Source organism: Triticum urartu, chromosome 2 (genome assembly GCF_003073215.2).
Source record: "Triticum urartu cultivar G1812 chromosome 2, Tu2.1, whole genome shotgun sequence".
Lineage (NCBI taxonomy): Eukaryota > Viridiplantae > Streptophyta > Magnoliopsida > Poales > Poaceae > Triticum > Triticum urartu.
Window position 1 is genome coordinate 454,160,548 of NC_053023.1, and position 21,982 is coordinate 454,182,529.

The following is a 21,982-nucleotide window of genomic DNA, read 5'->3' on the forward strand; positions in this document are numbered from 1 at the left end:
CATGGAGCATATGAGATGTTCGAAGAGCTAAAAATGGTTTTCCAAGCTCATGCCCGGGTCGAGAGATATGAAGTCTCCGACAAATTCTTCAGCTGTAAGATGGAGGAAAATAGTTCTGTCAGTGAGCACATACTCACTATGTCTGGGTTACATAACCGCTTGACTCGGCTGGGAGTTAATCTCCTGGATGACGCGGTCATTGACAGAATCCTCCAGTCGCTTCCACCAAGCTACAAGAGCTTTGTGATGAACTTCAATATGCAGGGGATGGAAAAGACCATTCCTGAGGTATTTGCAATGCTGAAATCAGCAGAGGTAGAAGTCAAGAAGGAACATCAAGTGTTTGATGGTAAATAAAACCACTAAGTTCAAGAAGGGCAAGGGTAAAAAGAACTCCAAGAAGGACGGCAAGGAAGTTGCCGCGCCTGGCAAGAAAGCTGCCAGGAAGAAGCCAAAGAATGGACCCAAGCCCGAGACTGAGTGCTTTTATTGCAAGGGAAGTGGTCACTGGAAGCGGAACTGCCCCAAATACTTAGCGGACAAGAAGGCCGGCAAAATGAAAGGTATATATGATATACATGTAATTGATGTGTACCTTACTAGTACCCATAGTAGCTCCTGGGTATTTGATACCGGTGCAGTTGCTCACATTTGTAACTCAAAGCAGGGGCTGCGGAATAAGCGGAGACTGGCAAAGGACGAGGTGACGATGCGCGTCGGGAATGGTTCCAAGGTCAATGTGATCGCCGTCGGCACGCTACCTCTATATTTACCTTCGGGATTAGTTTTAAACCTTAATAATTGTTATTTAGTGCCAGCTTTGAGCATGAACATTGTATCGGGATCTCGTTTAATTCGAGATGGCTACTCATTTAAATCTGAGAATAATGGTTGTTCTATTTATATGAGAGATATGTTTTATGGTCATGCTCCTATGGTGAATGGTTTATTCTTAATGAATCTCGAGTGTAATGCTACACATATTCATAGTGTGAGTACCAAAAGATGTAAGGTTGATAATGATAGTCCCACATACTTGTGGCACTGCCGCCTTGGTCACATAGGTGTCAAACGCATGAAGAAGCTCCATGCAGATGGACTTTTAGAGTCTATTGATTACGAATCATTTGACATGTGCGAACCATGCCTCATGGGTAAAATGACCAAGACTCCGTTCTCAGGAACAATGGAGCAAGCAACCAACTTATTGGAAATCATACATACTGATGTGTGCAGTCCAATGAGTGTTGAGGCTCGCGGTGGCTATCGTTATGTTCTCACCCTCACTGATGACTTGAGTAGATATGGGTATGTCTACTTAATGAAACACAAGTCTGAAACCTTTGAAAAGTTCAAGGAATTTTAGAGTGAGGTTGAGAATCAACGTGACAGGAAAATCAAGTTTCTACGATCAGATCGTGGAGGAGAATACTTGAGTCATGAATTTGGCACACACTTAAGAAAATGTGGAATAGTTTCACAACTCACGCCGCCTGGAACACCTCAGCGTAATGGTGTGTCCGAACGTCGTAATCGCACTCTATTAGATATGGTGCGATCTATGATGTCTCTTACCGATTTACCGCTATCTTTTTGGGGCTATGCTTTAGAGACTGCCGCATTCACTTTAAATAGGGCTCCGTCGAAATCCGTTGAGACGACACCGTTTGAATTATGGTTTGGTAAGAAACCTAAGTTGTCGTTTCTAAAAGTTTGGGGATGCGATGCTTATGTCAAGAAACTTCAACCTGAAAAGCTCGAACCCAAGTCAGAAAAATGGGTCTTCATAGGATACCCTAAAGAAACTGTTGGGTATACCTTCTACCTTAGATCCGAAGGCAAGATCTTTGTTGCCAAGAATGGATTCTTTCTAGAGAAAGAGTTTCTCTCGAAAGAAGTAAGTGGGAGGAAAGTAGAACTTGATGAAGTGTTACCTCTTGAACCGGAAAATGGCACAACTCAAGAAAATGTTCCTGAGGTGCCTGCACCAACTAGAGAGGAAGTTATTGATGATGATCAAGACACTTCTGATCAAGCTCCTACTGAAATTCGAAGGTCCACAAGGACACGTTCCGCACCAGAGTGGTACGGCAACCCTGTCTTGGAAATCATGTTGTTGGACAACGGTGAACCTTCGAACTATGAAGAAGCGATGGCGGGCCCGGATTCCGACAAATGGCTAGAAGCCATGAAATCCGAGATAGGATCCATGTATGAAAACGAAGTATGGACTTTGACTGACTTGCCCGTTGAACGGCGAGCCATAGAAAATAAATGGATCTTTAAGAAGAAGACAGACGCGGATGGTAATGTGACCATCTATAAAGCTCGGCTTGTCGCTAAGGGTTATCGACAAGTTCAAGGGGTTGACTACGATGAGACTTTCTCACCGGTAGCGAAGCTGAAGTCCGTCCGAAACATGTTAGCAATTGCCGCATTCTACAATTATGAGATATGGCAAATGGACGTCAAAACGGCATTCCTTAATGGTTTCCTTAAGGAAGAATTGTATATGATGCAGCCGGAAGGTTTTGTCGATCCTAAGAATGCTGACAAGGTGTGCAAGCTCCAACGCTCGATTTATGGGCTGGTGCAAGCATCTCGGAGTTGGAACATTCGCTTTGATGAGATGATCAAAGCATTTGGGTTTACGCAAACTTATGGAGAAGCCTGCGTTTACAAGAAAGTGAGTGGGAGCTCTGTAGCATTTCTCATACTATATGTAGATGACATACTTTTGATGGGAAATGATATAGAACTCTTGGACAGCATCAAGGCCTACTTGAATAAGAGTTTTTCAATGAAGGACCTTGGAGAAGCTGCTTATATATTAGGAATCAAGATCTATAGAGATAGATCGAGACGCCTCATAGGTCTTTCACAAAGCACATACCTTGATAAGATTTTGAAGAAGTTCAAAATGGATCAGTCCAAGAAAGGGTTCTTGCCTGTTTTGCAAGGTGTGAAATTGAGCTCAGCTCAATGTCCAACCACGGCAGAAGATATAGAAGAGATGAGTGTCATCCCCTATGCCTCAGCCATAGGTTCTATTATGTATGCCATGCTGTGTACCAGACCTGATGTAAACCTTGCCGTAAGTTTGGTAGGAAGGTACCAAAGTAATCCCGGCAAGGAACACTGGACAGCGGCTAAGGAAATGTTTCTCGTTTATGGAGGTGACGAAGAGCTCGTCGTAAAGGGTTACGTTGACGCTAGCTTCGACACAGATCTGGATGACTCAAAGTCACAAACCGGATACGTGTATATTTTGAATGGTGGGGCAGTAAGCTGGTGCGGTTGCAAGCAGAGCGTCGTGGCGGGATCTACATGTGAAGCGGAGTACATGGCAGCCTCGGAGGCAGCACATGAAGCAATATGGGTGAAGGAGTTCATCACCGACCTAGGAGTCATACCAATGCGTCGGGGCCAATCAAACTCTTTTGTGACAACACTGGAGCTATTGCACTTGCCAAGGAGCCCAGGTTTCACAAGAAGACAAGGCACATCAAGCGTCGCTTCAACTCCATTCGTGAAAATGTTCAAGATGGAGACATAGAGATTTGTAAAGTACATACGGACCTGAATGTAGCGGATCCGTTGACTAAACCTCTCCCTAGAGCAAAACATGATCAACACCAGAATTCCATGGGTGTTCGATTCATCACAATGTAACTAGATTATTGACTCTAGTGCAAGTGGGAGACTGTTGGAAATATGCCCTAGAGACAATAATAAAAGCATTATTATTATATTTCCTTGTTCATGATAATTGTCTTTATTCATGCTATAATTGTGTTATCCGGAAATCGTAATACATGTGTGAATAACAGACACCAACATGTCCCTAGTAAGCCTCTAGTTGACTAGCTCGTTGATCAACAGATAGTCATGGTTTCCTGACTATGGACATTGGATGTCATTGATAACGAGATCACATCATTAGGAGAATGATGTTATGGACAAGACCCAATCCTAAACATAGCATAAAGATCGGTTAGTTCGTTTGCTAGAGTTTTTCCAATGTCAAGTATCCTTTCCTTAGACCATGAGATCGTGTAACTCCCGGATACCGTAGGAGTGCTTTGGGTGTGCCAAACGTCACAACGTAACTGGGTGACTATAAAGGTAGACTACGGGTATCTCCGAAAGTATCTGTTGGGTTGACACGGATCGAGACTGGGATTTGTCACTCCGTATGACGGAGAGGTATCACTGGGCCCACTCGGTAATGCATCATCATAATGAGCTCAAAGTGACCAAGTGTCTGGTCACGGGATCATGCATTACGGTACGAGTAAAGTGACTTGCCGGTAACGAGATTGAACGAGGTATTGGGATACCGACGATCGAATCTCGGGCAAGTAATATATCGATTGACAAAGGGAATTGTATACGGGGTTGTTTGAATCCTCGACATCGTGGTTCATCCGATGAGATCATCGTGGAGTATGTGGGAGCCAACATGGGTATCCAGATCCCGCTGTTGGTTATTGACCGGAGAGTCGTCTCGGTCATGTCTGCATGTCTCCCGAACCCGTAGGGTCTACACACTTAAGGTTCGGTGACGCTAGGGTTGTAGGGATATGTATATGCAGTAACCCGAATGTTGTTCGGAGTCCCGGATGAGATCCCGGACGTCACGAGGAGTTCCGAAATGGTCCGGAGGTAAAGATTTATATATGGAAAGTCCTGTTTCGTGCATCGGGACAAGTTTCGGGGTCATCGGTATTGTACCGGGACCACCGGAAGGGTCCCGGGGGTCCACCGGGTGGGGCCACCTGTCCCGGGGGGCCACATGGGCTGTAGGGGGTGCGCCTTGGCCTACATGGGCCAAGGGCACCAGCCCCAAGAGGCCCATGCGCCTAGGGTTACAAGGGGAAAGAGTCCTAGGAGGGGAAGGCACCTCCTAGGTGCCTTGGGGGGGAGGGAAACCCCCCTTGGCCGCCACCCCACCCTAGGAGATTGGATCTCCTAGGGCCGGCGCCCCCCCCTTGGCCCTCCTATATATAGTGAGGGAAGGAGGGCTTTTCCCCCACGCCTTTGGTTGCCTCCTTCTCCCTCTCCAACACCCCTCCTCCTCCATAGCGCTTAGCGAAGCCCTGACGGAGTACTGCAGCTTCATCACCACCACGCCGCGTGCTGCTGCTGGAGCCATCTTCCTCAACCTCTCCTTCCCTCTTGCTGGATCAAGAAGAAGGAGACGTTACGCTGACCGTACGTGTGTTGAACGCGGAGGCACCGTCCGTTCGGTGTTAAGATCTTCGGTGATTTGGATCACGTCGTGTTCGACTACCTCATCCCCGTTCTTTGAACGCTTCCGCTCGCGATCTACAAGGTACGTATATGCATCTAATCACTCGTTGCTAGATGAACTCCTAGATGGATCTTGGTGAAACCGTAGGAAAAATTTTGTTTTCTGCAACGTTCCCCAACATTGAGGCACCTGGGGAACCTAGTGATTGCCTGTATTTTTAAAATCCCGGAGTACCGTGTGATTTTTCCTATGGACCGCCACCCAGGCTCAAAGGGATCATAAGATTATTCTTACTGAAAACTTCCGTGTGCAGCCACATGCCATTATGGGCTCTGGCATAGTTGAGTAAGTTGTGGGAAACCTTTCCATGATGGTCTAGCATATGTAGGGGATTGTAGGTGTACCGGCCTATCTATCGGTTAAGGGAACCTCTTCGAAAAGACTGTGTCTCGGTCATCCGTTTCTCAAACATTATGTAGTGCAAGAAATCCAACGGAGGAGATCGAGTCTTGTGGGAAAAAGTGCACAAACCTCTCCAGAGTGTACAAACTAATCATGGTTAGCCGTGTCCCCGGTTATGGACATCCTGAGTATCTAGTTCTTGGATTATCATGTGGATCTCATCACTCTTAATATAATTTGATTGGGTTTAATGATGATGCTTAATTGGGATTGAGTTGGGTGAACCTTCTCAATGTTTAACAACCACCATGATAGTTAAATAAAATTTATTCCTTTGCAGTAGGGAAAAATTGGCTTTTCGCAAAACATGTTAACCCTACAGCCTCCACCAGCCATATATGCATATAGTGATAGCATTACATTGTTCATTACTCTTTTTGGTGTTACATTGCCAGCATATTCCATGTGCTGACCCGTTTTCGGGCTGCAACGTATCATGTTGCAGACTTTTCAGACGACGAGTAAGGAGCCTTAGGTCGTGGTCTTTCACTCAGTGATGTCGTTGGAGTTGATGGACTCACTTTATCTTCCAAGCCTTCCGCTGTTATCGTATTAGATGGCCTTAAGCCATATTTATTGTAATAAGTTCTCTTTTGAGACATTCGATGTAATAAGTGTGTGATTGCTACTCTGTTATAAATCATCAAGTATTGTGCGTGTCAGCATTACCGGTCCAAGGATGACACTGATGCACAGAGATCAGACTGTTTGAGGTCTGGTCGCTACAAGTAGACCGACTCCTGTCTGCATCTACTAATATTACTCCACCCATCTACCGATATCCAGCATGCATCTAGGGTATTAAGTTAATAAAAATAGAGTAATGCGTTAAGCAAGATGACATGATGTAGACAAAGTAAACTCAAATAATATGAATAAACCCCATCGTTTTATCCTTAATGGCGACAATAAAAATACGTGTCTTGTCCCTTTCTGTCACTGGGATAGAGCACCACAAGATTGAACCCGCCACAAAGCACCTCTTCCACTAAAGATAAATCAATCTTGTTGGACAAACCAAACGGATAGATCGAAAAAGAAATATAACAATCATGCATAATAAAGTTCAAAAAGACTCAATTACTTCTCATGAATATTCAGATCATAAACCCACAATTCATCGGATCCCAACAAACATACCGCAAAAGAAGACTACATCGGATAGAACTCCAAGAACATCGAGGAGAACATGGTATTGAAGATCAAAGAGAGAGAAGAAGCCACGTAGCTACTAGCTATGGACCCATAGGTCTGTGGTAAACTACTCACGCATCATCGGTAGGGCAACAAGGTTGATGTAGAAGCCCTCCATGATCGATCCCCCTTGAGCAGAGTACCGGAAAAGGCCTCTAGATGGGATCGTGGAAGAACAGAAGCTTGCGGCGGTGAAAAAAGTTTTCGGGCGAATCTCCATTGGTTTGGGAATATTTCTAAATTTATAGAGGTGGAATTAGGTCAAAAGGTGTCACGGGGGGGGGGGGCACAAGCTCAAGCCCCTCCTGGGGGGCGTCCTACGAGCTTGTCACTCCCTCGTGGCTCCTCTGATCTTCTCCTGAAGCTTCTAGGTCCCTTCTGGTCCAGAAAAAATTAATCCAAAGATTTTTTTTTCCATTTGGACTTTGTTTGGTATTGATTTTCTGAAAAGCCAAAAACAAGCAAAAAACAGGAACTGGCACTTGGCACTAAGTTAATAGGTTAGTCCCAACAAATGATATAAAATTGCATATAAAACATCCAAGATTGGTACTATAATAACATGGAGCAATCAAAAAATTATAGATACGTTGGAGACATATCAGTCATCATGTTGACAGTCTTGGAGCTTATTTTCCCTCTGCGACTGCATGATTTGGGCATACCTTGGAAAAGTGTCCAGGCTTCCCACTAGCGTAGCACTCTAGCTCAGCCTTGTTAAACTTATTCTTCTTGAAGGTAGTAGTCTTGACAGGCTTGTTGAAAACATACTTGTTCTTCCCTTTGTTCTTGTTCTGTGGGTACCTCTGCACCATATTGGCGATAGGCTGAACCTCACCTCCTTTCTCAGTAGTAAATTTAACCTGAGCTTTCTCTTCAACATCAAGAGATGCAACCAGATTTTCAACTAATATCTACTATCTCTTATGTTTCGGAGTTGTGGCTATGTTTCTCCATGAAGGAGGTACTTTGCAATCATGCACCCATCCACGAACTTATTGAGTAAATCACACTTCAGGAGTTTCAGTTCCTTCACAATGCATTGTATCTCATGAGCTTGTTCAACCACAGAACGGTTATTCACCATCTTGTAGTTATGGAAATTCTCCATGATGTATAGTTCGATGTCTGCATCGGTTGCACCGAATTTAGCATTCAGTGCATCCCACAGTGTCTTTCCATCTTGTATGTGCATGTACACATCACACAGACGATCAGCAATAACACTCATAATGCATTCCACAAACATAGTATTGGCTTCCTGGAACTTTCTCTCATTTTCCTCAGTAATTCCCTCTAGAGCACCAACACTAACGCGGAAACTTTTCAGAGCTGTAATCCAGAGCGTGAACTTCACCTTCCACCTCTTAAAGTGCACACCGGTAAACTTATCTGGCCTCAGTGCATTAGCAAATCTAGTCATAGTTAACTCAGGAAATTTCCCACAATTAGATTTTTTTTATTGTTGGCACAACAACATCACACACGAATCAGCAACTACAGAGAGAAACATGAACATATCACGATGGACGTATTGTTCGTTAGCTGCTGCAGGAGCGATATGGCATTGATCTGTTGTTGAAGACGATGATTAGCACCGCCCGACTTGGACGGTAGACGACCTGTGAGGACGAACTTGAGCAGTCGCTCCAAAGACCTGCTCCCTCGCATGCCGATGCATGTCAGATCGGTGTTCGGGATAGGGTAGACTACGGTGGCGCCGCAAGTTGTGAGATGAGGAAAAACTCTGAGTGTACCGGCCCGATCCAAGCCAGGCGAGACAAGCGAGCGCGCGTGTGGTCTTCCCTTTCTTTTCTCAACACACCACTTAGAGTGATGGAGAGAACTCACTATATAAAGAGGTCCAACACTTACTCAACTGGTGGCATGAGACTAAACTTTAGCACCACACCATCACTTGCCATTTTTCTCATTGGCTCGTTTAAGATTCAGAATTTGTTAACGGGTCAAGTCTATTTTTTTCTAACATTGCGTCTGTTTTTTTAAAGAACTCTATGTATTTCATCCACACTGTCTGCGGAGGTCAACGCGCACTGCACGCGTACAGGTGACCAGTGATGGTCCAAGACCAGATAGTTTGGCACGGTTCCAGGCCGTGTTCACAATTTCTTTACTCCCTCCGATCCAGCAAGTAATTTGAATTAGAGGGAGTAACACTTTTTTCCTGTACCCACTTTGCCTCAAATTGTTGTCTCCAAAACCAGGCCTCTTCATGGTTTTCAGTATCCAGCAATGGACGATGGTCAAACAAACATGTTCATTTATTTATTTATTTATTTATATTTTTACATGGAACAGTAGGGGATTCCCCTACAATATTGTTTCTATTAATAAGAGGAATGAAATCACAAAGGTCATGAGACCATGTGAGGGGGGGGGGGGGGGGGGGGGGGTCCTTACAAGCCCAAGGGCCAAACTAGTCCAAAGAAGTCAACCAAGCAGAAAGCTGAGTTGGACACTAGTTATGTAGAAATCAGGTGTATGCTCATTGTGTTTGTATTCTCTTGATGCTTCATTTTAAGCTAAAAAACCGCCCTTTGTCAAAAAAAACAGAAACCAAAGCATGAAGGCGGGGCTTAACCCTGTGACCAATAAGACCAAAATCTTTCTTAAACAACACACACCAACAAGGCAAAGGTGTCTGATGCTGAAATATATAAGCGTTGCATTGTTTCCAAACGTTCCACAGAACACAAGTCGCCACCTCAAAGAAACAGGGGCCGGCAAAAGATTGTTTAGCCGTGCAGAACATGGCAGCCATATCATGATTTTGCGTTCAAGTTATGCCAATGTTGTTCATTTATCAAGGCTGCCTTTGAGGTCGCCTTCTCACGAGAGAAAAACAATTCGCATTGCTGAGTTGGCCTTCTTCCATGCGAAAAGTTTCTACAATCAGCGGGGCCGAGCCGTTTGTCTACAAATGAAATGAAAAGTGGAACCATGCTTTTTCATTCTTTTCCCTTTGCCGGAGAATATACAATCTAAAGCCCTACATTTCCTCTTTGAGAAAAGAACAATCAAATGAATTCATCAGAGTTTGTGTTGTACATCAGAGTTAGAAAATTAAGTAACTGCACACCATTGTTACTAACAGAACCAGGAACTTTTGCCACTGACGTCTCCATCCCGAGGAGATATCGTGCGCATCAACTGTGTATGCCGCCCCTGTCTTGTCATCCTTAACTTTCATGCTAGAGGAGCCTGGAATGGAAGGAAATATCAACGAATAGACAAGCTAGGGAAGTTGTAAACCAAGATAATGAATTTCAGAATTTAGAACCACACTATGCGTGCAACATTTAAACGACCCTTTACAGAACAACTTTAGTTTAGTTCCAAAGAGTCTGTCTGATGCAGAATAGAGTCAGAAATTTTTTGTGCAAATTATTCCAGAACTAGTTAAGGCCTTCAGGAACAAAAATGAGATTACAGCCAGCTGTGTACAAAACCCGGTTAGCTTCAACCTGTAAAAGGATGCTAAAGAAAAAAAATTGTACTACTCAAGTAGCTGAAGTCACATGTATTGAAGGAAATTCAACTAGAAATTGGTAGCCGGTTTTGCCCAGGTTAGAGTCAACCTATGGTTGAACAACAGCTGCAAGCTAATAATACCAAATGAACCCTAGAATGAGAAGAGCTAGTACTTACAGTTGTAATCGGCCCATCCAACGACTTGGTTTTCCAAGTCATAGACAACCACCTTATTTGAAAGGACCAGATCTGAAAGAAACAGACAGTGGCATGAGAAGCATATATACATATATATTTGTAAAGAAGCCTTCATGCATAGAGAAGTAATGACCTCCTAGAAGCACCATATCCTTTCCATCCTTTGATTGCAATCCACCATTTTGGAACCCAACACAATACAGGTTATCCTGTACCAAACAGACAATAAAATCCCGCAAGTGTCATAAGCAGGGGTTCAGAAGACCGTTCACGGGCTGCCCATGACTGGCTGGCCAGGGGCTCTGATATAAGTTTCTGAGTACTGGATTCGTTTGTTCATTGCTTCTTGTTTGATATAAAGAATTAAATGCTCCCTTATTGGCATAAGAAATTAATATTAACTCCAAAAAATAACTTAACTAACAGCAAATCCCAGATAAGATTCAGGTTGTCTTTGAATTCAGAGTTGCAAATTCCTATGGTATGCATCCAATCCCTTCCCTCCCTCCCCTGTTCTCCAAAATTCATGTGTCGGTTTCCTGTGTACGAACCAAAGGCATCACATGCAACATTCCCGTGTTTTGAAATCCCATAGGGATCCACAATACATGAGACCTCAATCCTATGCTTTTTTTCTTCTATTTTCTACATTTTCTAATTACTGCAACCCAAAGAGGCCCTAAACAACTTAGCACTCAAGCCAGACCAACCCGTGTTATACTACCACATGCCATGCTACAGTGCTGTTCGAACTGACATAGGTCCCTTACTAGGTCATAACTTCAGGGCTGCAGGGGACCCAAGCCATAACTCAGATTAAATTAGAGACATCTAGGGTTCGGTTGCGACTTGCGAATCATTCAGTTTTTCAGCAACTTCTGGAGCACATAATTTGTGACAAAGAAACATGCCAATAAGAGGGTTACTTAAGGGTATTGCAAGCTGCAACGTGACAAAGTAATGACAATGGGTGAATAAATGTTAATTCTATCATTTAGCTTGAACACCAAGGGTGGAATTTTATATTACCCCGTTTTGGAAAAAGTAATCATGTGGATACACATTCAATCCAAGATCATTCTCAAAATGGAAGATGATTTTTGGAAATCCATCATCTACACTGCAACAAAAATGAAAAAAAATAGTTAGGACCATAATAAGATACTCTTGAGTTTATCATTCATCTCTTTTCCAATTTAATTGAAATCAGAACACGCATGCAGTAATGAGGTAGTTCACTCACAAGTGTAAGTGGGTATTATCAATATATAACTAGATAGAAGTTCAGTTAGTTCTACTATTTTAACATATATCAGGGTAGACTCAGTGGCGGACTGGGGGTCTTTCCCTACTGTTCCCGTACAAAAACATACTGTAGCAGGGTAGACACAACTGACAGTTAGTCAGTTAGTGCTGTCAATTGTAGCTAGATTCTGTGTTAAAGACTAGAGTATACCTTTCATGATACTGAAAACACAGAAAATCTTGAATACTGCGGAAGGTCATATCCTGATGCTTGGCAAAAATCTACAATTGGCCGAGAAATATAAGTAAAGGGAATGAAAGCATTCCTGCATTACAGCGGAAAAACAGGGAGAATGCCTTTTGGCATACCTTAGCCATTATTTCCTTGTAAACCAGCTCCGGAAGATATGTCAAGGTTGTACCGCTATCAATGATGGTACCTTTTTTCTCACCCGTTTCAAAAATATGTGATGGAAGCTGCAGAGCAGTATTCCCAACATCAATTGACTTCAGATTCACATTGTAGTGCGGCCTGAGTGGCACAATCATGATAAGGTGTTAAGACTGTCAAGATAGAATAGAGAACATCGGAAAAACAATCTCAGAAGAAAAAGAAGAAACACAAACACACTGAGAATACTGGCAACGGCCAAATTTCAGAAAGTTCTGTGCCTTCTTCTTTGAAATTAAAATGTGAACTTTAAGGAAAACAAAGTTACAAAATGCTTTCCTACAAATGTTCAAACCCATGCCATCATCCCAAGTTCCCAACTCTAGAGATCTACCACCAGGGAAATTGCACGATCTCTTGCAGTTCTAGTTTTATTGACACTAACATCAAAATTCAAAAAAAATTGGCTGATTTTTCGCACTAACCAGGCGTCCGAAATTACCAGTCACTAGCTGAGAAAAAAATTCCCTGCATTACATACGAAGCGCAAAAAATACAATATCTGCCAGAAAACATGTACACCCGCTTAATTTGGCCATAGGGCGACAAGTAAGAGCCTATTTATTCAAAGATGATAATGAAGCATCAAGTTAAATAGATCAAAGGGAACAATGTGAAGAGAAAAGGCTACTGGCCTGATGACACGAGTGCGGCATATGTTGATTTGTATTGTATCATGACATAAACCTGCCACAGAGATAGCCCACTTCTCTACCCCACAGATATTCCAACCGAATTCATCTTTTCCTTCTACATAAAATTTTATTACCAAGGATTTGTTCCATATCTTATTCTGTTGCATCTATTAGTTTCATGCTAATTAAACTGTTGGGCCAGTGAACTAAAACTAAAAAGAACCCTTGGACCAGCGATTCTTAAAATCGGGTCAGTAACTAACCATGTCAAACTTAATGCCAGTTGGACAAATAGGTCACATGATTTGATCTAAAACCCTTCTCTAGCATGTTGTAGAACAAGTACAACTGCTGCAGGTACGTGTTCCACCTACCAAGGGCATCTCCAGTTCTCATTGCTCTGGGACTACACCAAGAAAGCCATAGTCAAAATTCACATGCCACAATGCTTAAATCTCCCTTGGAGCATAGGGTGAGTCCCACTGGAGAAAAAACAGCAGCTCGTCCACCCAACCATTGTCTTCTTCCTAGATCACCAATTCCATTCCTGCTCCTCCTGAAACGCACCCAAATCAGACTCACCATATCCTCCTTCCCCTCTGCTCCACAAGTCACCGCCAATCAGGCATCAAGACCGCATCTTCTCCTTCCTCAACAAGACCAGAGCTTGACAGGAGTGGAAGAAAGCCGAGCTTTGCATGCATAACCCTCGTCTCCACGCACCCAATGTCTCAAAAACACCAGTCCGCCTCCACCCCACCCGTGCATGACCATGGCAGAGAATCTCTGGTGTCATGCGACGCTACAGGATTCGCGTCCAAACTCCAGGCTTCTTTGAGCAGCACAAGCTGGCATCCCCATCGTCATCTACAAGCGCATGTCACCTCCCTATCTCAAGCCGCAGGCTGCCACGGTGCCCCTCCAGCGGCATAGGCTGACTCCGAGCCCCAGGCGGCCAAAATCACACCGCCACCAAGTCGAGCAGCCGCAATCAATGGTGATTGAGCAGCATGCAACAGAGCCTTGCCCGAGGTTGCTGCCTTCTCTGTTCCCATCATGGAGATACCCAGGCTTTGGAGGTTATAGAGATGGAAGGAGAAAAGAATCGTTTTATACCTTATGACCATGCCATGAGGCTAAGGACGGCCTTAATATTTTGGCACAAAATGTATATGGCCAACCTTAAGTCCCGTATATGACACCTCTTATTTGTGATTAAAGATGCCCTAATCCTGCAGATATTTTCTCTTCCTTTTTCTTCATTTTTTGCTTCAGGCACCAGTTTTGGGACATCCAAACCAGGGTGACCAGCAAAAATGGGTATATGACATAACAGTCAACCTTCAGTTCTAAATTTCCAGTCAAATTGCTATTTTCATCCATTTTTAGGAACTGCATGCATTAACCAACTCAGCATCTCGATCAGATTGATTTAAACTCTTGGAACTGTTTTTTCCACAAAACTCAAATTAAAACTCAGGCATTGTTCCACATTCCCTCCGATAGCCTGATGTGCGATATGATACAATAGTTAGGTATAAAATTTACACACTGATGGATCAAGTACAGGTTAACCTTGTATGCAAATTTTGATAAGGCGCCAAGTCTGACAGTTCGTAAATACGAGCACTAATCAGACATAGCATAACATTCTAGAGCACAATCATGAATATTAATGCCTATCATTTAACTTTCTACACTCAAAGCTTCGTAGCAGAAAGCATCCTAAACCATAATCACAACATTTACTGCCGATCAGGTTTCGGTCTTTTAGAGAGGCATGAACTCTACGACTGGTGCCAAGCTATTGGATAATGCTTTTTTAGAAGTTTCTGGATTACACATTAAAGCATCTCAATGGGAATCAGGAGTAGGGTCCAAGTCATCCATGTCAGTACTTAGTTATTTATATGAACCAGAAAAAAGCAAACGGAGGCAGACCTTATCTCTTTCTAGCACTAACTAGAGTTATTCACCTTCGTTGAATTCGTTAAGTGTTCAGCTCATTATAATTATGTTCAAGGGAAAAAAACGACAGTCAGCTGAATCAAATTGAGCTGAGTCACATACATAAAACTCAAATAACTGGCTTGAAACCAGCTCAGGTAAATGGGCAACTCGTCAAAAAATAAGTACATGTACAGATGAACAAAATGTCAATTTATTAATTAATGGCCATGAACACTTATAAACAGTTGCCAAAATCATTAAGCATTATCTTCAGAGAAGAATGGACCAGACCTCCAAGTTACAGTCATAAAACACATTATTGGCATCAACCAAATTCCAAAAGGCTCATCATCAGTGTGATAGATTTTATTTTTTTTTGGAAAAGGAGGCTCACCCCCAGCCTCTGCATCTGAAAGATGCATGCGGCCATCAGTGTGATACATATCTCTTAAGTTTAATTCGGACTTCAGAGCCTTTACTTAGGAAAATAAGAGTAGTTATGCATTTGTTTCATGTCATGAAGGATTGGATGAAGTAACTGGCCGATGAAATGTAGCTGAAGTTTTTTAATAGTCAATCTTAAAAGGAAAAATAATTTTCCGAAAAGAGGTTTTTTCGATGGTCAAACTGAAAAGGGGTTCAGTTCCTCTTTTTTTTTACTGATTTCTCGACTTCTCTATATATTCTACTTCCTCCGTTCCATAATTCTTGTTGTAGTTTTAGTTCAAATTGAACTAAAACCATGACAAGATTTATGGAACAGAGGGAGTAATTAAGTTGCTGACATGGCAATGTGCTGAATGTAAAAGTGGTGCCACATGTCATTTCAGTCAGCACAAAACTGCTTGGGACAGGGCTAAGGGGATAACGTCAATTGATTCAAGAGTTCAAGATTAAAAAGAACAGGTTTCAGAGTTCAAGGTTGAAGCGGACTTTTTGTTCAAAAAGATAACGAAACAGGAATTGAAGTCGTCGATTTTTTGTGTGCTTCAATGCAGAATGTGATGGATTTCCAAGAGAAAATTATTTCTTTGTTCCTAATATAGAATTGTGATGATCTCTCCTAAAGCAAGTGTTATTATTTATTCATTTGCAATGAACTGGAGTATCTATTAGAGGACAGCTGTTGAAAAAATCCCCATCAGTATAAGACAGATAGAATAGAATAATAACTTCATGGCGATACGATGAACATACATATTGGGTATCAATGGTGTTGATTTCATTTTTGGCTGTACAACTTCTCCGATAGCAAAGATTCCACCTCCAGTTATGGTATCCAAGCAATGAGAAAATATCTTCTTCACTTTTCCTGCAGCAGCTAGCTGTGATAGCATTGATGTATTTGATTGGCCAAACCCAATAATTCCATCAAGGGCCTGGTTTGTATTTCCTAAATCCCCACCTTGCTGAGCACCACACCTACAAAGAACAGAAGAGCCATTTATCCACATTAAATTCTTGAGCTCGATGTACTTGATGCCAAAATTTCACATAATTAGGTTAGTCTGTTACTGTCATGTTAATTATTTGATTGTTGTTGCCTACTACATTGCAGTATTTTCTGACAAAAGTATGTTATAATATTCCAAACAAATAGCAGAATTTGATTCCTTACTTAACAGCTACCTATTCATCAATATACTCATGCCACAAGTGCATAACCAAGGCAGAGGACAAAGAATCCAGCTTAAACATCTCAAAGAGAACAAAATATATTCAGCTACATAGTAACAGAAAAGAGAAACATTATGTAGGTTTGGCAGATGGGCAAGAATTATGTAAACATTCTCAGAAAATAGTATATAAAATGCTGGCCAAAGTATAATATAAGCGTTACGCAACAGACACTAACTATTACAAATTCAAATGCAAAGGTGATTAATCATGCCATTTACAATAAAACAATTAGAGCAGCGTTTCAACCGATGATAGCTGATCCAATGTATGTCATCCAATAATAGCTTTTAAATCTACATAAATCAAAAAAAAAAACTCACCCGAATGTGACGCTGCCATTGCCATACCGTGTTTGCCCATCCCCAGAGACTTGATTATACTGCAGGGAGTCACTGACGAAGTAGCCCGTGGTGGTGCTACCGTCACCATACATGACACTGTACTCGCAAGGCAAGCTCGCAGTGCACCCTGGTAGCTTGCCCCCGTATGTGGCGGCACAGAACGGCTGGTCGCATGATACCGTGCTCCCACTAGATGATCCCTTGGGGTCATACAGCATCAGGTCTATCTGCACCCAAACGTTCACCCCAAAAATCATCGTCATATTAATTCAGAAACATGATACCAACAGAAACCGAGACCTCTAAATTTTCACTAGATAAATATAGGCAGGCAAACCGAGAGACCTACCCCGAGGCCGCTCTTGTGGGGGCATTTGTCGCAGGTGATGCAATTGACCCAGAGGATGTCGCTGCCGGTGTCCACCTGCACGTGGAACGGCTTGGGCGGCGTCCCGATCTCGATTTTCGTATAGTACAGCCTGCGGACGAGTCCCCCCGTCAGACCAGACCTAACGAAACCAACCAGCACCGGAACCAACAAGCGCGGATCAGAGGATGGAAGTACCCAGTGTCGGTGGGGAGGCCAAGGCCGCCGAGGGGCACGTCGACGGCGTCGAGGAGACGGCCCCGGCGGCCGACGTCGTGGGCGAGGTGGGCGGTTATGTTACCGCCTTCCTCGCCGGCAGCTCGCCGGAACTTGCGGTGCACCTGGAAGACGCCGGTGGCCACGGCGGCGTGGGAGGAGGCCAGCGCGAGCAGCGCGGCGAGGAGGAGGGCGGCAGCGGCCTGAGCGGCGGGCGGCGGAGCCATTATTCGCGTCTCGGCGCGTTGTGTGTCTCCGGGTGGGATTGCTCCCGTGTAGCGGCGATTGTTATTCGTGTCCTCCTCCCTCCCCTCCCCTTCCCTTCCCTCCCCCTCCTCGTCGGCTCCTCCTCCCCAAGGCCGTGGGGGCAAGGCAAAGCACAAAACGTTGGGAGGAGGAAACGGGAAGGAATTTTGGGAGTGCCCACGGGCGGACGGACATATAACCCGTTTTTGCGCTCAAAAAAGGGTGCGAACTAGCGGTTTCTGCGGGGGCTAATCTTTGCTTACCTAGACTAGACTCTTTTTTTTTTTGCATGCGTCGTCAGTGTTGCGATTTGGTGGGAGACGGTATAACTGGTTAGCATAAATAACATTTAATTCTACTAGTTGTAATTCATTATTAGTTACTGCATTTCAAACACAGTTTAAAATTTCCACACACATGCAGGAACAATAAAACGCAAACATATACGCAAATAAAGAGGCTCTCATGAGTGACCAACCATAACTTCTCTCTACAACTTTAGAGATTGTTATTATGAAGGAAGGATTCATAAAGGCCATGTTGAAACAATTCAAGAAAGAATGAGGAAGAGGTTAGTTGATTGGAGTGAATAATATCTTTCCTCTGGGAATAAAGAAATTTTGATTAAGTCGGTTGCTCGAGAAATACCCACCTATGTAATGAGTGTGTTCAGGCTACCAGCTTCTGTTTGTGACGATCTCACACGCTTGATGAGACAATACTGGTGGGGAGTTGAGAAAGGCAAGAAAAAGATGGCGTGGCTAAGTTGGGACAAGATGAGACTCCCTAAGTGAGAGGTGGTATGGGATTCCGGGATATGCGGGGTTTTAACCAAGCATTGTTGGCCAAACAAGATTGGCATCTTTTGAACTCCCCGCATAGTTTGTGTGCTCGCCTATTAAGAGCTAAATACTATCCAAATGGTAACCTGTTGGATACAGTTTTTTCAGACAACGCATCGGTTGTGTGGAAGGGTATTGAGTATGGCCTGGAGCTGGTTAAAAAAGGTATCATTTGGCGGGTTGTGACGGTTCGTTGATTAGAACTTGGAGGGATCCATGGATTCCTAGAGGCACAGATTTTCGACCCGTCACGCCGAAACGTAACTGTCGCTTCAACTGGGTTGCGGATTTTTTGGATCAGAATGGAGCTTGGAATACTCAAAGGTTACAGGAACATTTTTGGGAGATGGATATCCGGGAAAATGTTAAAATTCGGACATCACCAAGAAATAGACAAGACTTTTTTGCTTGATTTCCTGAGAAAAAATGGCCAATTTACTGTCAGAAGTGCATACCATCTTGCCTCGAACCTGGCCACCGGGGCCGAGCAAGGTGCATCTAGCAGTAATCCGCCAGGGGACCGGCCGATTTGGCGGTGCCTATGGGGGTCCACAGTACCAGAGAAAATGAAAATTACAGTATGGAAGGTGGCGACGGGTTCAGTAGCTACTAATCAATGCAAGAAGTATAGACATTTGTCTAAACGGGATTTATGTTTAATATGTGGAAAAGATACTGAATCTAGTTTTCACACCTTGGTGACCTGTGACCATGCACGTAGGCTATGAGATTTGATGCGTGAGGTGTGGCCGTTACCTAGCAACTCGTTGCTGGCTGAGTCTGGGCATGAATGGGTTTTGAATTTGCTAGCAAGCTGTGTTGAGCCGGTACGGGATATGTTAATTATGCTCTTTTAGCGGATTTGGTCGGTTCGCACGGACTTGGTGCATGGTAAAGATGCTGCTCCACCGGAGGCTTCCGCTGAATTTCTTCAGAGCTATATGAGATCATTACAACTGATAAGAGTATTCAGTATAGACGAAATTATAAAAGGAAAAATGATACTAGATGATGTTGAACTAGTGAAGGAAATAAAGAAGGCCGAGCCTGCGCTAAGATGGCCGCCACCACAGGCTGGACAGGTGGCCTTGTCAGTTGATGGGGCATTTTTAGCAGTGGATGGAATAGCGGTGGCTGGTATGATTCTAAGAAGGCCCGACGGAAGTGTTATATTTGATGCATATAGGTTTTTATTCAACTGCAATGATGCTTTGGAGGCTGAAATTCATGCATTAATGCAAGGCATGGCACTAGCATTACAACATAAGGAAGGACCAGTGATTGTACAATCGGATTCTTCTGAGGCACTTGCTACTTTGTCCGGAGAGGGTTTGGTACGATCAGCTTATGACCATCTTGTCTCTAAAATCAAGCACCTCATGACTTTGAGAGTTTTTATTCCCATGAAAAGTAAACGGGAACAGAATAGGGTAGCAGATCGACTGGCGTCGTATAGTCGCACTAAGAGTTGCACTGCAGTATGGCTTCAATTAGGACCACCATGTGTTGAGGAGCTTCTGCCTCTCGATTGTAATCCTATGACTATGGAATAAATTACTTTCGCCACGCAAAAAACTTTAGAGATTCTTATCAGCTTAAAAGGGATGTATATGGAACTCTTCATCAACAACCTCCCCATTTTCCATATCACCAGACATAAAGGCGTGTGTTGCTTCGCCCGTCAATCTTGATGAATTAATGATATAATACTTTAGAAAATATGGATTGTATGTATATAAAAAATTGAACTGCACATGCCTCAATCCAGAAGAGATATATTTGTTCACAATTTCATAGTCATTTCATGTCTTCAGTACACGAGTGCATAAATACACAATATCTAAACAAAGTTGTAAAGATGCTTGAGTAAAAAAATGCAGCTTATCCCTAGTGGAACTCCCATTAGCATGTGATGCAGCCTATTGTCAAACTCTATTCTTACATTTTGGGATCGAGGGAGTATAACAGAAGTCTTGATGATAGAGTTTATGTGTCCTTGCTTATCCCTGGTGGAACTCCCATTAGCTTGTGATGCGGCCTTTGCACGACATTCCAACCAATCTTCAAGAGTAATACCTTTTGGTGTTCTCAAAGCAAAAGTTGTCACAATCAAACTCTTTGACAGAATTAATTGGAGGCGACTACTGTCCAAGATGGAAGCGAGGGTGTTGTTTCTACATGCGCACAGCGGCTGGCTCTGGCTACCCCCGGAGTAAAACGTTGGAAGTAGCTCCATCGACAAGAACATGAAGAGAAGGCTATGGTGCAGGCTGCATGTGTTGCACATGCAGTCTTTGGAGTCCCCACTCCACCAAACAGCGACATCGACCTCTCCAGTAGCAACATGACCTTTGTTGTCATGCTTGAGAGCACGGCTGGCAGCAAGAGGCATGCACGTGATGATCAAGACTTTCTTCTTAGCATGCATAGCACTAGTACTGATAGTTTAGATGTTAGGGGTGCTACTGATATGAGTGAAACATGTAAAAGAGTGTGTGTGTGTGTGTGGAGAGATTTGGAACTGTACTACGCATAGATGGCTCCACTGTTCATGTTACAGAAGGACTAGATGAGGAAGAGGAAGAGGTCCAGAATAGGAGGAGGGAGTCTGTATGGGTGGAAATGATGTAGGGGATAATCCAAGGAAGCTGCCGGTCAACTGACGGGCGCGAATGATGTACCCGTCAGGAGTCATGAAAATGATTTGTTGGAACTGTTGAGGTCTGCGTCAGCCTCAGACAGTCCAAGAACTCGTGTGCCTTTCAAAGACACACCGGCCCAACATTATCTTTCTTTCTGAAACAAGCCAAAATAAAGAGTATGTTGAGAGTTTGTGTTCTCATTTGGGTATGATTTTTTACTGTTTTTGTGCTAGGCAAAGGAGGTGGATTAGCTATCTTTTGGGATGACCTATACACTTTGCAGCTGAACAAATATGGAGAACATTTTATTGATATGCACATTTCTAATGGTACTGACACAAAGTGGAGGAGCACATTTGTCTATGGAGAACCAAAGGTGAGCCAAAGGTATGTTATGTGGGATTTGTTAAGGCACATAAACCCGCTTGGGTCTGGGCCGTGGTTTATGGTCGGTGATTTTAACGAGGCAATGTGGCAAAATGAGCATTTTTCTCGAAACAAGCGGTCTCCAAAACTCATGGCTAATTTTCGCGAGATTCTCTCTGATTGTAACTTATTATATTTAGGTTTCCATGGAGTTCCCTGGACTTATAATAATAAGCAGGAAGGAAATAAAAATGTGAAGATGCGGCTTGATCGTAGACGTGGCGTGTCCTCGGTGGTCTTCTATATTTCCAAAATGCAAGGTATCACATATTATCAGTTCCAGGTCAGATCATTGTCCTCTACTCATTGATTTGCTGGGAGATCCTCATTCTGGTATGTTT

The 21,982-nt window shown here is 43.3% G+C and overlaps 1 protein-coding gene across 1 annotated transcript; it reads right to left on the reverse strand.

The window, feature by feature from the left end:
* Positions 1–9,857: 9,857 nt before the first annotated feature.
* On the reverse strand, positions 9,858–17,894 carry LOC125537841 (aspartic proteinase 36-like). The gene is made up of 10 exons (XM_048701157.1): positions 17,468–17,894; positions 17,252–17,381; positions 16,882–17,129; positions 16,079–16,303; positions 12,215–12,377; positions 12,057–12,127; positions 11,630–11,720; positions 10,734–10,809; positions 10,580–10,651; positions 9,858–10,132 (listed from the first exon to the last, which is right to left on the reverse strand). Exons 1-10 carry the CDS (start codon positions 17,710–17,712, stop codon positions 9,987–9,989), a joined length of 1,467 nt encoding a protein of 488 aa, XP_048557114.1. The 5' UTR covers positions 17,713–17,894; the 3' UTR covers positions 9,858–9,986.
* Between the last annotated feature and the right edge of the window lie 4,088 nt (positions 17,895–21,982).

Coding starts and splice junctions, on each gene's coding strand:
- LOC125537841 (XM_048701157.1), bottom strand. CDS start 17,712: ATGGCTCCGCCGCCCGCCGCTCAGGCCGCTGCCGCCCTCCTCCTCGCC. Junction 12,128..12,214: donor ACAAGGAAATAATGGCTAAG/GTATGCCAAAAG, acceptor GGCCAATTGTAG/ATTTTTGCCAAGCATCAGGA. Junction 10,652..10,733: donor GGATATGGTGCTTCTAGGAG/GTCATTACTTCT, acceptor TGTTTCTTTCAG/ATCTGGTCCTTTCAAATAAG.